This window comes from Trifolium pratense, linkage group LG6, assembly GCF_020283565.1.
Source record: "Trifolium pratense cultivar HEN17-A07 linkage group LG6, ARS_RC_1.1, whole genome shotgun sequence".
In the NCBI taxonomy this organism is placed as follows: Eukaryota; Viridiplantae; Streptophyta; class Magnoliopsida; order Fabales; family Fabaceae; genus Trifolium; species Trifolium pratense.
This window is the reverse complement of record NC_060064.1, coordinates 39,030,685-39,046,212: the sequence shown is the minus strand read 5'-3', so window position 1 is coordinate 39,046,212 and position 15,528 is coordinate 39,030,685. Positions and strand designations below refer to the sequence as shown.

The window sequence follows — 15,528 nt, the reverse complement described above, 5'->3', positions numbered from 1 at the left end:
TTTATTAGGTCGAATGACACGGTTATATTGAGTTACTTATGACATCAAAAATTAAAAATAATATATTCTTAATTTATATGACTGAACCTAAACAAAAGATTTATAGGAATAATATATTCTTTCACCACCACTTTAATCAGTCCGAAGATCAGTTCTGACATTAAGTGGTTTCATATCACCATAAATTGGCACTACTCAATTGGAACATCGCAACTCCTAGTATTGGTATTACTCGTGATAACAACAAACTTTCTTTGGAGTTGTTGTTTATGAGCTTTGGAAAGATAGAAACAGTTTGGTGTTTAATAGGAAGTCATTGATTGGTAACTAACCAAGTTAATTTCATTATATCAACCTCCAATACTAATGAGGCGACTCAACCCCATTAATCGGGGAGCAGTATTGATGTTTCGGATACCTCCACCATAAGATCATTATAAGGTTAATATTGATGGGTCACATAAAAGTCTACATGAATTTCTACATGTGGAGGCCTGATCAGAGATTCGCATGGCAAATTCATTTGTGGCTTCTATAATAGACTTGGATAATGCTCTGTTGTGTGGGCGGAACTATGGACCCTTCGTATTGGAATAGATATGACAAGTCAGTTGAATATCAGAGACGTCGGTTTTTAAAATGGATTCTCTAGTCGTGGTTAATATGGTGGTTAATATGATCAATTCAGGCTCAACTCCAAATGCCTTCACCAACCTTTTCTCCAAGAGGTAATCTTTCTTTTCCACCGCCCTGGATGGAGAACTTCAGTATATCATGTGTATAGGGAGACTAATCCCGGTTAGCAAATCTTGAACACTCTTCTTTAGATTTTTTTTTTGAAAAAGCACTCTTCTTTAGATTTTAATTGCAATTTTTTTGATGTTTCTCCTTTTGCTTTGAAAGAAGATGATGTAAGAGGGATTAGTTTATCTCGTTTTAGTTTAATTCATTTTCTTATAAAAAAAAGTAGGAACATAAATCACCATAAAAAATACGTATTAAAAATAGTAATTCAATCTAACATATAACAACAACTTATGTTAAAAAGAAAAAAGTTATAACAACTTCGGAAAAAGAAAAAGAAGAAAAAAAATTAGGCCAACTTATAGAATAATCTTTTCATTGTTGATGGCTAAACCGTAGAATACCTGTAAGGCTGTAACATATAAGGATAAAGAGAGATTCTAAATAATTCCCAGTGGCTCTTTTTTTCTTAAAAAGTTCTGGTTTCAATTTTATTGCAAAAGTCTCAAACCCCGCATGTTATTTATTGATCCTAAATTAATTTATTTGTTTAGTTAAACATAAGAACAATACCAGTAAATACGAATTTTTATTACTTAACAACAGTTTGGTACTTTCCGAATTAATTAATTATATGGTAGCCTCTGCAAACCCTTTAAAAGGGTTAAGGTAACTTCTCAACAACTTGCCATGTTTTCTAGTCCCCTATAAGTAATTCTTGGATGTAATGTTTGATTAAAAGTTGTATTTCCTCTCAAAACTACAAAAAATACTGCTAGTGATTCATCAACTTGCATCCTTTGTTGTTTCACCAAAACACCGCAAATCGCAAACCTCCTACGCGTTAATGGCTGCCTGTAATTGTTCAAGGCTCTTACCTTTGGTTTCTGGCACTACTAAAACTATAAATAATATAGCTAGCGCGTTGATTGCAGCATAAAGAACAAATGTACCTGAAAATCATAAATACAAGTAAAGTTCTATGTTCTATAGGTTTCTTGAACAAAAATGAGAGAATTGTTATCATATAATAAATCAGATCATTACTCCTTTAAATGAAATAAATATGAGAAATAATGTATTTACCATAGGAGCTCCAACCCATGAGAAAGTTGAAAGTATAGGAGCATAACCATGCGCCAAACCAGTTCACTAACGTCGCTATGCTTCCTGCCTGCCCTTTAATATTTACAGGAAATATCTGCAACACGAGGTTACATTTGAGAAAAATTTGTGCCATGTTTTTAATCGCCAATTTGAAGTTTATTTTAGCAAAGTAACAAGCATACATAGCTTGTCCCCAAATCAAAGAAAAAGAAAAGAAGGGATCGAGGTGTACCTCAGACATCACGACCCATGGAATTGCTCCCATTCCTATTGAAAAAGATCCTACATAGACCTAATATCGTGGAAGACGTAAATGTCGCGTGGAGAATAAGTACATGTTTTGTGATACATAAAAAACAGCATCGGTAGAGAAAGAGAGCCATACCAGTATGCCGGTAAGGGCAAGTGCTGGAACTGCTCCCACACCGACATCATGAACCTGTTACACTCAAGGAAGTCACTTTTACATAAATATCCGGATTAAAAACTTGAAGCTATAATGTTTTTAGTTCGAATGTACCTTAAGATAGAATGCAGCTGCGGTAAATATACATCCTGCAACCAATCCTGATCCAGATGCCTAATTGAAACAAAGAAATAACAATATGATACATGAAGAGGATAAGCAAATGAAAGTTTGATGATAAGTTGTTTTCTGTTTTGAATTTACCAATAGTAGCGGCTTCCTGCCTACTTTATCTATGAGAGCTGCTCCAACACCCGTGATTACAATCTGCGAAATTAAAAAACATGATTGAGTTGGTTTGAGGGAAACAAAATCAGATTTTCCAAGGACTATTGGTTAAGTTAAAAATAAGAACCTGAATGATAGCATAAATTATACTCCCCGTCGTGGAAGGAAATCCTACGACAAAATACACAAATACGCCATAACAGAATAAAAATAAGAGTTCTTCATGAATCTTATTCATTCTTGGAATGAAGAGTTACAGTTACAAAATTAAGTACCTGCTAGATCAAAAATACTCCTAGTATAAAAGCAAACTCCATTGATTCCACCAAGTTGCTGGCAAACCATAAGACCTACACCAATCTGATCATGAATAGATCAATATTAACATGAGAAGGTGGAATATAACCTGTCATTTTCCACACACATTCTTAAAGAAAATGAATTGATATCAAAAGTGGAATTATAGTTACCTACCGTGAGTGAGCGTAAATATCTTTTTTGAAACAAATCCAGCATCTTTGGTTTTGCGAGCTGTTCTAAACTAGTTATATAATCCTGTGTTGCGGTGACAGATACACCAGCTTAAAATTGCATTGTTTTTGGAATTCTCTTTTTAATATTGTGCATGAAGGCAAAGTCACAGAAATATAGTAACCTGAATTTCTTCTGTTTCTTGAGATATATCAGCATCTTTACCGCGAAGTATTTGCAATGCTGCCACAAAATCTTTCGCACATCCTCTCTTTGCCTGCAGTGATTATTTGGTCGATCGGTACTTGGAACTCTTGAAATTGTGCTAATCACTTCATATATTACTCTAAATTTATTACTTACCAGCCATCTAGGAGATTCTGGAATTAAGAACAAACCCAAAAGCAACACAGCAGTGGGAATAAGACCTGCAATTGCAAACACTTATCTAATACTCAAAAGTTTCAATTAATTTATAATGTTATAAACTTGATGTTCTTCATGTAGTCTTCTTCTTAGTGGAATTATATTCAAATTGCGAAGAAAACTGACCGATTATAGATAAAGCCCTCCATGAAAGTACTGTTCCAATTATGAATGACATAGACCCCCCAATAACAATCATAAACTACAAAAGACAGTCAAGGTTGTTAACTTATTATCGAGATCTCATATGAAGTTACAGTGTGTAGCAAAAATATACCTGATTTAAGGTAGTCAAGGTTCCTCGGAGTTCTTTTGGCGCAATTTCTGCTACGAATACAGGAACCTTATATATATAATACATCAAATATACTGTTACACTTTAATAACTTAAACATATGCAAGTGTCTTAAAATGGATTCGTGAGCATAATTTTATTGAAAAAGTAGAACTAAAACCAACCACATATGAATAAACTCCCATTCCATATCCTGTTGCTAGTCTCCCAATATCCAAAGGCACAGGACCCTAAATATATAAGAGAATAAGAAAAAAATTCAGTTAATCCTTGGAGAATAGTTATGACTTATGACAAAATAAATCACATAAGTTTTGTAGTAAGAACCTGAGAAAAGTAAATAACAAGCCACCCTGCAATACAGAAAGCGCTCGACACTCTCATTGCCTGCATATATATTGCAAAACCAACTTTTTATTTACCTTGAAAATAATTAACAATTTGGAAGTTAATCCCAAAAAACACAACATAATTTTACTGAAATTACCCCCTTTCGTCCAACGAAATCAGCAATAGTTCCACTTGTTATTGCGCCAATCATTGCACCGAAAGTCAAGATGGAGCCAAACAAAGAGTACTGCGCGCATACATTCAATCAGCAAAAACAAGAGAAAATTACACCAAATGCAGTTCTAGTTTTACAGCAATGGAATCAAATCCATAAATTAAAAGTTATACAAACATGTTGAGTACATGATAATCATGATTTTGCCACTAAAATTGTGCTGTCAATGTTTGTGCAAGTTCTTTTACATCACTAACATAGCATGCATTTTAGTTTTGATAGGTCAAGCTTTATACTTTAAGAACATTGTATTAATTTCTTGCTGCAAATTTCTTACTAAAAGACTAGGAATAGCAGAACGAATGATGACTAGGGAACTATCTTGATGAATTAAAAATTGTTTACGGGCTACTTATTATATTTCTATAGTGCAGGGATTTGAGTAGTACGCATGAGGTCTTGGGTTCGATCTCAGCTCCATTGTAAACCAAAAACATATTTCTATAGTGCAGGAATCAAACCGGAGAGAGGGTGATAGTTTACAGAGATCAAATTGATGGTTTATTTATTCCCCGCGTTTTCATTAGTCCAAAGGGTTATGCAATTAATTAAATTTTGAATAGCTACTGGCTTACCTCTGCCAAAGACAGATTAAGATCCTTCCTGATAGCTTCTTGAGTTGGAGATGAATATCCAACCTGGATAAACAAAATAATAATAAAATAGATTCCATAAGGAAAAACATTTTTCATAAAACTCTTAGTCAATTAAAGTACCAAGCAAGCAAGAATCTAGAAAAGAGCTTACACAAGCACCAAATTCATAAGAACCACAAACAGCAATGAATGTGGTGAAGTAAACCATCCATGGATGATCATGATGATGTTGTTCTTTGCTTGCATGTATCAATGGTTCTCTTATTCCTCCTTTGATCTGCTTACCACCACCTTCAACATCATCCTCTTTGATTTCCATCTTCATTTCAACCTGTGTGTGAGTGTGTGTATAATTTTACTTCCTATAGGTAGTAGTAGTACTAATGACAATGATATGATAGTGACTATGTCTATATAAAAAAAAATTGCAATGAATGTTGTTATTGGTATAAAAGGAAAATAATTTATTACTATAGGAAAACCAGCTGGGTGGATCTTACCCGTTAGACTGAAGTAGATGACATGATCAATGGGAAGAACAAAGGACGGATCCAGAAATTGATGAGATAGGGGCCGAAAAATGTAATATTAAATGTTAAATAAGTAAAGTCTGAATTCAGTAGAAAGATGATTAAGTGAAGTCTAACAAAAAAAATTTCCTTCAAAAAATTGATAGTATAATTTTAAAAGTAGTGCATTCCATTTGTATTTCCTTAATCATTGCCCTAAAAATACTATTTAGCATGACCTTAAACGTTATTTATTCAATATGACTACACATATATTATTAGTATTGTAAGACAATGAACAAGAGGGAGGGGGCCCAAGCCCCTGCCCAAGTCGGTCCCCAGAAGAACAATATTTACAATGTGGATTTATACACAACTCTCTCGTAGACATCTTATTTGGACATGTATTGGCACATTACTGAGGTGGATAATTCTAATAGATCCGCAAATAGTTTTTAATATACAAAAATTTATAAACAATATTTATGAACCTATCACAATTATCCACTCAACAAGTGTAGCAGTACATATTTAAATAAGAGTCGTGCTAACCAATGCCCCGGTGCACTAGTTATGAACCAAAAAGGACAAATTTTAGTTGAAAACAACATTTTTCATTCCAAGATAATACTAATATAGTAGTATTTGATTTCCTTAACTAATTTTCAGAAAACACTATTTAGCATTTTATTTTAAATAAATGTGTCCAGAAGAATCTTATGTTTGTTTTGTACACCAATGTAGGCCGGGACAGACCCGGGGGGCGGGGGAGGAAGTAGGGGCCCTCTCCCGTAAATATGTTTAATATGTATAATTTTTAATATATATGAGTTGTTAATGATATTTTTTAATTTATTCACTCTTGTTTTAGGTGCTTCTAAATAAATTATTGTGATTTCATCTTATAATTTTGAGTTAAATATAGTTTTTGTCTTTATAAAATTAAGAGTTTTTAAGTTTTGTCCTTCAACAAATTTACTTTTAGTCCATATTTGTATTTTATAGCAATTATTTTGAGGACTAAAAGTATCAATTTTTGGTAAAAATATTTGAAAATAGGGACTATTCTTACCAAACTACAAGATTTTAGATGATATTTTCAGTTAAAATTTAATAGACTGAACATAAAAACTCGTTATTTTATAAGGAAAAAATATATATTTAACTCTATTATTTATTATTAAAAAAGGAAATCCGACCCTCCGTGTGATTGATTTCTAGATCCGTATAGGTAGTCTATATTTCATATTATTTGTGCTGATGAAGAGTAGTACTAAATTTTCTATTCTTTAACCAAATTCTTTGTCAAATCATTTACAATAAACTCTTCTTTTTCTAAACCGTCGTAATCAGGATCTTAAACCAAATAGGTGACCTTTAAAAGGACTAACCATCAGGTGTTACCGCGATACATTAATTATTTAATAAATCTAAAATATAATTTATCTCTTTATTAGATGTAAGAATTAAATAGAGTATTTTTTTTTTTACGAAGTGTTGTGATACCAACTGTCCTGTTGGTATTTACAATGTTAACAATATGAGTTTATAGGGAGAAAAAGAGAGAAGAGATAGAACAAATTAAACTAGGACTTCAATAGAATGCAAAATATTAAAAATAAATAAATTAATTATCCAACAACTAATAAAAATTAGTCGCATATAAAATTTAATATGTAAAGTAAAAGTTAATTTGTTTATAACACATGCAATCTATACATTTGATTTATTTACAATTTATACATTTGATTTATTTATTCTTATTGGTATTGGATAAATACTCTCAATTTTTCGATGTCTCGTCTAAATAATATCTTAATACTAAAAATAATGTTCTTTCTCTTTGTCAAAAATAAAACAAAATAATTTTCATTCTTTTCTCTCTTTGATGTAAATAAATTCATCATGTTATATATGATATGCAGAGTTTATATTTGTTCAGTGTGTTTCTTCTTCAATTTATTGAGTTATGATGAGTTTGTGGCGCAACAACTCTTGTTTGGATTAGGGGCTTCCATTTTATGTGTGGTTGATAACACGAGGTTTATTGTTTGAACGGAATTGATTTTTTATTGTGGTGATGGAATGTGTATATATTTGACTATTATGTGTGAAAACAAAAAAAAACTTGAAAAATACACACATTGTAGTAAAAATAAGACAAAAAAAATCCAGCACCATAAATAAAAAATAAAAAATAAAAAAAGACTTAAAAAACAAAATCATGGAACAGAGTGTTTGACAATGTCTTTCATTTTTAATGTGACTTAATTTGTTGTTTTTCAAAAACCAACTATTTATATATTTATATATATATATATATATATATATATGAAAAATCTATAATATAATATTTTTATCCAACTTAGCAGAATAGAAAAAACGGAACACACAGACGGCCGCTGGATTGAAAAAAATAATAAGAAATAAAATTAAAGTACATGTTAGCGCAATAGAAAAAGTGGATCACACAAACGGGCACGGAACGTGTCCGCTTCTTTTGGCATCTAGCGGTCAAACGGGCAAGTTCTGTGCCCGTTTGTGTGGTTCGCATTTTTTATTTTTCTATCATATATAAACCGTAAATATTTTACTAAGAATTTAATTTTTATTCAATTCAATTTTTGCGTACTTTTAGTTTTCATTTAAATAAAAGTTGTATTTTTTGTGAATTGATTGACATAATAGGTAAAGAAACAACTTGTTACCAATATATGTTAATATGTGATCTTATATTTGAAAAAATGTGATCTTATATTTGAAAAGTATTTTCAAAAAGACTCCATTCGATGTGTAGAACATAAGAATGAAAGTTCATGATGGTTGTCAATAGAAAAAAAAACTTTGAACATAAAATGACAATCCATTTTCATAACTATCAATGTTCCGGTCAAGATAAGTATTTATAGAGAGAGATATACATCCATAGTTAAAAATAAGACAAACTATATGTTTGTTAATTGTTGATTTCATGATCATAGATGTCTTTGTGAAGATAAAAAATAGATTTTTGACTTAAAACAATAATCAAACTTCTCTCTAATCTTCTACTTCTTCTTTAATCATTTTGTGTGCCTTTCGTAAGGATGACCTTCTGTTTTCATACTTTTTTCCTTGCTATAGTCTTCTCCCACTCTTTCCCCTTCTTTTCTATATCTATTTTTTTGTTGTTGATGGTGTGAAGTGTCTTCTCTCCTCGTCAACCTTGAACAGATGCCAAAAAGAAAAATGAGATTGTAAAGCGTACAATAAGTTTCGTTAAAAAATGGAAGTACAAAAGAGACAATTAATGCTAAGATACAATGACATCAATCATCAAAATTGAAAAATGAGGTTTTTATCTTTTGGAAAAATTACAATTTTTGGAAAAGTTAAGATATAATTACTGGAAAAATAGAAAGAGTAGAAAAATACCTTTTGCGTGTGATTTTTCCTTCAATGTTATAGCATATACTCGTTGTAGGTGTGAAGCTCCTGATGCATGACAAACCTTTTATGCTTTTCAAAAAATGTCAATATGATTTCCCATCTTTCTTTTCTCTCTGACATTTACTTTTATCTTTTGCAACGATTTTGAAATTAGGTCTGAAATAAGATGTAAAAAATTAAATAGAAAAGTAGAAATGAAATCAATTGAATGAAAAAAAAACATAGCATTATATTAATGTCTATGATGTAAGCACAATTGAAAAAAAAAAAAAAAAAAAAAGATGGTTGTCCCTAACGTCCATGAATTTGTAGTGAAAACATTCCAAATATATATGTACCCCAATATATAAATGACGATAAAAATAAATAATTGATGCTCTAAATTCCTAAAAATTAAAAGATAAAATATGTTTTTGAAAACTTGGTATCCGGCCTTAGGACCGACTAATCTAAGGGGACCAATCCCACCACCCACTTGCGGGGGCCCCATTTAAAGCCAGAGTTTTTTTGCTCTGTATGGACTTAGCCCACCGAAATTAGCACCAATGGGAATCGAACCTGAGACCTTGAGAGGAGCATACTCCAAGGGTCCAAGCCAACACCACTCGACCAACCTCAAATGGGTTAAAAGATAAAATATGTTCATTTTCTTTGTATTCAATTGCTGCTTAAATATTGTACTCTAAATACAAAACTACCATGCTACCATGAGTAAAAAAAAAAAAAAAAAACTTATAATTAAATATTTGGTTGTTCTAAAACACTTGCAGATTCAATCAAAAAGTAGAATCCATTTCATTGAGATACTCCATGAGATGTTCATTCAATCGTCGTAATATAAAAACATTATAAATGAAGCAATGTAATAAAGACTCAACCAAACATGAAATGTGATTATCGCATGGTAGTAACAACTGAAACAAAGAATGAGTATATATTTTACCAACATTCTCAAACTTCAAATAATAATAAAATATTTCAAATACTGAGTATATACATGGTTGAAGGCTTGAAGCCATTTGAACACTTTTGTAGAAAGAGAAAAAAATTCGAACCAATATTAATGAACAACACAAATGAGAAAAAAATGGAACAAACATTAATGCACAACACAAATGATGAACACTAACAAAAAAAAAAATAACAATAGATGAAGAACCAAAGAGAAAGGGAGAGAGTGAGAGAAAGAGTCTTGAAATTAAAGCACCATCACTGACATGGTCTTCCATTGTGCGTATTTTCAATGTTAAAGATCAACAGAAAAGATGGATGTGAAACAAAAATCGTAGTGAAACATTTGTTTGTCGCATTGATAATATAAGCCGTTAACATAATTTTTTTGAAATAGTAACAGATATAGGATTTGATTTTTGAATATTTAAAATGAAAAATTTCAAGGGTATTTTGGGATTTTTAAAAAAAGGCTACACCAAAAAAAATGTTTTCCCTTTATTATTGTTATAGAAGATATATATATATTGGGCTTTCACCATCAGTTTAATCTGGTTCGGGGGTCAGTTCTAACATCAAATGATTTCAGCCCCTTTCGATCGCAGTTGCGGGAATCGAACCGTGGTTTTTCCTACCAAGTTCAGAGTCAATCATCACTGAACTAACTAACGCTTTTATTTTACCTTTAAGGCCTTTTTTTGTTTTAGCCGTGGGTGTTGTGTGGAGGACTAGGGTTCGAGTGTCTGCAAGGATTTGTCGGTGGATTTAAGTATTTATGTTTTAGTTTATTTTCTTACTTTGTGATATACCTGTATGTGTAAATTTTGACTTGTTTTAAAGTTCATCCATTTATTAAAAGAAAAACTTAACAAGAAAACAATTCAAACTTGTTTCAAGTCAATAATAATCAACAATAAAATGAAAAATAATGACTTGTAGTTTACAGTTCCACAGACCACAGTCCACCCCAAAAGTTTGGGCCGCGCATATCGTTCGGGTCGGTGTCGGGTCGCCCATTCTAATTCTAAAACCCTTTTTCTTATTTCATTCCTCATCTCACTTTTTTCACATTTCTTTCTTTCTCTGAACCTAAAACCCTCGCCACCAAATTCACCTTCAAACCAAATCAATCAATGGCTTCTACTCTTGTTCTCCGAAACTCTTCATCTTCTACCTCCAAACGTCTTTCTCCTTTTCTCTTTTCTTCTCAATTCCACACTTCCCTCACTCGTTCGCCGCAATCTCAATCACCTCTCACCAATGATACCACTACTCCTTCTTCTTCCTCCTCCTCCTCCTCCAATCCATGGTGGAGATCCATGGCTACTTTCACCAGAACGTAACTCTCTTTCTCTCACTCTTCACTTTTTTCAAATCGTAACTGTTTATTTATTCCGTTTTTGTTTTGCTTTGATTTGATCGCAGAAAACCTCATGTTAACGTTGGAACTATTGGACACGTAGATCACGGTAAAACTACACTCACCGCTGCAATCACCAGAGTAAGTATCCGATTTCTTCGTTTCGGTGTTTTTTTGTTTTTTTTTTTTTTCTTTTTTTGTAAAAATTTGAAGGGAAATGATGCTTTCTGTTATCAAATCGATTAGGTTTTAGAGTTGATTCATTGTGTTTGTGTAGGTGCTTGCTGATGAAGGGAATGCTAAAGCTGTTGCTTTTGATGAAATTGATAAGGCTCCTGAAGAGAAGAAGAGAGGAATTACAATTGCTACGGTTTGGACTTTGTTTTTTTTGTTGTTTTTTTTATTCAGTGGAATTGATTTGTTAGGTTTTTTTTATGTTTTGTGAATCAATTTTTATGTAAATGTAATTGATTGCTTGATGATTCTATTTTCAGGCTCATGTTGAGTATGAGACTGCAAAACGGCATTATGCACATGTAGATTGCCCTGGACATGCCGATTATGTTAAAGTAAGTTGGTCTAAAATATTGCCGAGAAATATTTTGTTTATGATTTTAATTTATATACAACTAGTAATAGACCCGTGCTATTGCAGGGTCCTAATGTTAGGCGTATATTTTTTTAAGTTACACTTTGCTAAGTCGAATTTCAAAAAATAAGTAACAGAAACATCGAAGTTCAATTAACTTTCTTATATAGATTAGATGGCTTTATGTACATTTTTACACTTGGCACATTGGAAACAGGTTTTCAAAAGTGATGTTATGATGTTTCAAGACAATGAAATATTTTTGGACAAACATCATCATGTTTTATGCAATCTATTTTTGGAATGAATGAAATTAGTTTAAGTTTTAACATATTTAAGAATTTGGTCTATGTCATAGAGATTTGACTAAGTTTTATGTTGGCTGTTGACTGCCTAACACAGCCCGCTCCTTTTATCTTGGCTTGGGAATTGGGATGGAGTATTGGGTGGTAAAAAATGAGCACAGTAATAAAATGAGCATAGCAGAGATGAGGATGTTTTGTTGGATGTGTGGTAAGACTAGATGAGATAGTATTAGGAAGGACAACATTATAGAGAGAGAGAGAGAGAGAGAGAGAGAGAGAGAGGGAGAGAGAGAGAATTGGGGCAGCACCGTAGAAATATGGCGGAAACTTGGCTTAGGTGGTTTGGGAATGTGGAGAGAAGACCCATAGATTCTGTAGTAAGAAAAGAAGATCAGATGGAGGGTAGTCAAATTGTCAGAGGCAGAGGAAGACTTAGATAAACTATAAGAGAAAATATTAAGAAATATCTAAAACTTAATGATTTGGATACAGATATGATATATCATAGAAGATTATAGCGTCGTTTGATCCATGTAGCCGACCCTACTTGGTGGGATAAGGTCTGATTGTTGTTATTGTTCTTGTAAGTGTTAACAGAATTCTCAATATTGTCAAATTGGCGCTTGTGCAGTTTCATTCTCTATTGAAATTAAATATGCAAGGAAAATTATTAAAAAGATCACTAAAAAAATTGTTATGGTTTTGCTGTGTCTCTTAGATAAATGCTTTGTCTTACGTGACTTTGGTTTTAAAGCATGCCTAAATGTCCTATTAGGTGTTTCTCTATTAGTTTTCTTTCATGTAAATTTAAATAACAAAATAGTTTTTTATTCAGCCATTAATACAATTAACAATTTTAATGGTTTTGCGGTTTTGTGCTTGTCTGGTTATGCACATATTTAATAATCGTTTACTTTGCAGAATATGATTACTGGAGCTGCCCAAATGGATGGCGGCATCCTTGTTGTATCTGCTCCTGATGGACCAATGCCTCAAACCAAGGAGCACATTCTTCTAGCTCGCCAAGTAGGTATTCTATTGAAGTGGTTTGTAAACAATGGAAGCAAGCTTTTTGGTCTACCGTTACATCCTTGCTTCTAGATCAACACTCATTTTTATGTTACATGAATTCTGCAGGTTGGTGTACCATCTCTTGTGTGCTTTTTAAATAAAGTTGATGCTGTTGATGATCCAGAGTTGTTAGAGCTTGTAGAAATGGAGCTCCGTGGTAGGTGTTTCTCTAAGACTTCACATTCCTTCCCTTTGCACTATTCATGATATGAATGCACCCATCGTAACTTTCTGTAGTCCTCATATTTGTTAAATTTTGAAGTGGTTTTTTGTTAATTTTGTATCTGGCAGAGCTTCTGAACTTCTACAAATTCCCTGGGGATGATATCCCTATCATTAGAGGTTCCGCATTGTCTGCGTTACAAGGTACAAATGAAGAGATTGGAAGAAAGGCCATTCTAAAATTAATGGATGCTGTAGATGAGTACATTCCTGACCCTGTTCGCCAGCTTGACAAGCCTTTCTTGATGCCCATTGAAGATGTATTCTCAATTCAGGTAAAAGGGCATCAGTTCTTTTTATAATGTTACATTTTTTAAGAATGCCAACTCATTTCAGTAAATACATGCTTGGTTATATTATTCTTACAATACTTGTTAGTGTTGAGGTATTTTTAAGCCTTGCTGTTGGATATGATATCTTGAAAAACATTTTATTTTATTTTTTGTTCTAGTTTTTTAATTTTAAAAAAGAGAGAATATCGAAGTATCACAATCTGCCTTGATTTCATCTCATATATGGCAAAGCAAGAATGTTAATTCTGCTGCTTTATATTTTTAATGTGTTAAGGGACGAGGAACAGTTGCTACTGGTCGTGTTGAACAAGGAATCATCAAAGTTGGTGATGAAGTTGAGGTTTTGGGTCTGATGCAGGTATGTTGATTGTGTCATTTTCTGGATTTAGGGCTGCCATCAAACTCGCATAATTCCTTTTGTTTAATATATTGATTGCTGATTTCTTTTGCTACTATATTTTATTTGCTATTGGTGATGATTATTAATGTTTTGTTATTAGATATATATTGATCAAAATATTTTATCAGAGTTATGCATTGTTATGGTGTTTCCTAAACCTTAGTTTATCCTGGTAGGGTGGTCCTCTGAAAACAACAGTTACTGGAGTCGAGATGTTCAAGAAGATTTTGGATCAAGGACAAGTAAGTTACTATTATCTTTATATTGAGGGCTATTTACTTATATATCAAACTAATATGGATTTTTACATTTCTCAGGCCGGTGATAATGTTGGTCTTCTTCTCCGTGGTCTAAAACGTGAAGACATTCAACGTGGTCAGGTTAGAAATTATGGTCAAGCTTTACCTATTTGCTAGACAGTGTTGCAAGATTTAAGAGAAATGTATTATATTGATTTGTACTTGTTTCGGTAAAAGTTCGTAGAGTTCTGAAGTTAAAATGCTAGAATCAGAAACCAATTTACTAACTTCACCATTGTTTTGAAAAGGTCATTGCTAAGCCCGGTTCTGTAAAAACATCCAAGAAATTTGAGGCAGAGATATATGTGCTCACAAAAGATGAGGGTGGGCGACACACTGCTTTCTTCTCTAACTATAGACCTCAGTTTTACTTGAGGACTGCTGATATTACTGGAAAAGTAGAGTTGCCTGAAAATGTTAAAATGGTTATGCCTGGAGACAATGTTACTGCCGTGTTTGAATTGATTTTACCTGTTCCACTTGACAAAGGTCCGTCTATAATTTAATGATGATTTTTTTTTTCTTTTGTATATACAAAAGGGGAATGATGTTTGTGCATGTTATTCAAACTCAATGTCACATACAATGTTTTACAATTAATTTACGGTTTGTTATTTGATTTTACAGGGCAAAGATTTGCATTGAGAGAGGGCGGCAGAACAGTTGGTGCAGGTGTGGTGTCGAAAGTGATGAACTGAAAAGTGCGTGATTCAAATATTTAGCCTGACACATTTGCAAAAAGGGTTGGAACCCCACAACCCAACTATTTTATTGAAAATACAACCATGTGATTATTAATTTTCAGTTGTGGTTGGACAAACTGAGTAAATCTTAGAGAAGCCCATCTGTCATGGTTAATTTTTTTGTAGTTCATAAATTGTCAACATGCTCTTGATCACTCCTAAAAATATGCTCTTGATAGCTGCAGACTGTTCCTGCTTTATGAATTTGTGAATGAATTTTCTCTTTATACATTGAGTCAAAGATATCAAATAAGTTTATCATATTGTGTATGAACTCTAGCATGCAAATTATGTAAACAATGACCACAAGATTGAACTCTAGCATGTCTGTATAAGGTTAAAATAAAACGAATGAGTGAACCACTCTCTTATGATCGTTGCTTAATAGATGTATGAGCTACGACACATCTATATAATTTTTTGTTTCTCAGGTCTGGTCCATGTCAGATTTTGTTCTAA

At 32.5% G+C, this 15,528-nt stretch overlaps 2 protein-coding genes across 2 annotated transcripts; one reads left to right on the top strand and one right to left on the bottom strand.

The window, feature by feature from the left end:
• Positions 1 to 1,083: 1,083 nt before the first annotated feature.
• Positions 1,084 to 5,309, bottom strand: LOC123889700 (sugar transporter ERD6-like 7). Its single transcript, XM_045939160.1, has 18 exons — positions 5,050 to 5,309; positions 4,878 to 4,940; positions 4,225 to 4,314; positions 4,065 to 4,124; positions 3,902 to 3,967; positions 3,720 to 3,785; positions 3,569 to 3,644; positions 3,380 to 3,444; positions 3,201 to 3,293; positions 3,020 to 3,100; positions 2,821 to 2,905; positions 2,673 to 2,716; positions 2,522 to 2,584; positions 2,372 to 2,431; positions 2,237 to 2,290; positions 2,084 to 2,143; positions 1,831 to 1,945; positions 1,084 to 1,697 (listed from the first exon to the last, which is right to left on the bottom strand). Exons 1-18 carry the CDS (start codon positions 5,221 to 5,223, stop codon positions 1,582 to 1,584), a joined length of 1,431 nt encoding a protein of 476 aa, XP_045795116.1. The 5' UTR covers positions 5,224 to 5,309; the 3' UTR covers positions 1,084 to 1,581.
• Positions 5,310 to 10,812: 5,503 nt separating this feature from the next.
• LOC123889703 (elongation factor Tu, mitochondrial-like) lies at positions 10,813 to 15,304 on the top strand. The gene is made up of 12 exons (XM_045939163.1): positions 10,813 to 11,126; positions 11,213 to 11,288; positions 11,425 to 11,517; positions 11,642 to 11,716; positions 12,963 to 13,067; positions 13,179 to 13,269; positions 13,404 to 13,609; positions 13,902 to 13,985; positions 14,204 to 14,269; positions 14,345 to 14,407; positions 14,575 to 14,815; positions 14,954 to 15,304. The coding sequence occupies exons 1-12, from the start codon at positions 10,921 to 10,923 to the stop codon at positions 15,022 to 15,024; spliced, it is 1,377 nt and encodes a 458-aa protein (XP_045795119.1). The 5' UTR covers positions 10,813 to 10,920; the 3' UTR covers positions 15,025 to 15,304.
• Positions 15,305 to 15,528: the final 224 nt, after the last annotated feature.

Excerpts from the sequence above, each read along its gene's own strand:
- LOC123889700 (XM_045939160.1), bottom strand. The coding sequence starts at position 5,223 with ATGAAGATGGAAATCAAAGAGGATGATGTTGAAGGTGGTGGTAAGCAG. Across the intron at positions 3,445-3,568 it reads GAGGGCTTTATCTATAATCG|GTCTTATTCCCACTGCTGTG; the intron begins GTCAGTTTTCTT and ends TTGCAATTGCAG. Across the intron at positions 2,432-2,521 it reads GCAGGAAGCCGCTACTATTG|GCATCTGGATCAGGATTGGT; the intron begins GTAAATTCAAAA and ends TGTTTCAATTAG.
- LOC123889703 (XM_045939163.1), top strand. The coding sequence starts at position 10,921 with ATGGCTTCTACTCTTGTTCTCCGAAACTCTTCATCTTCTACCTCCAAA. Across the intron at positions 11,289-11,424 it reads TCACCGCTGCAATCACCAGA|GTGCTTGCTGATGAAGGGAA; the intron begins GTAAGTATCCGA and ends GTGTTTGTGTAG. Across the intron at positions 13,610-13,901 it reads AAGATGTATTCTCAATTCAG|GGACGAGGAACAGTTGCTAC; the intron begins GTAAAAGGGCAT and ends TAATGTGTTAAG.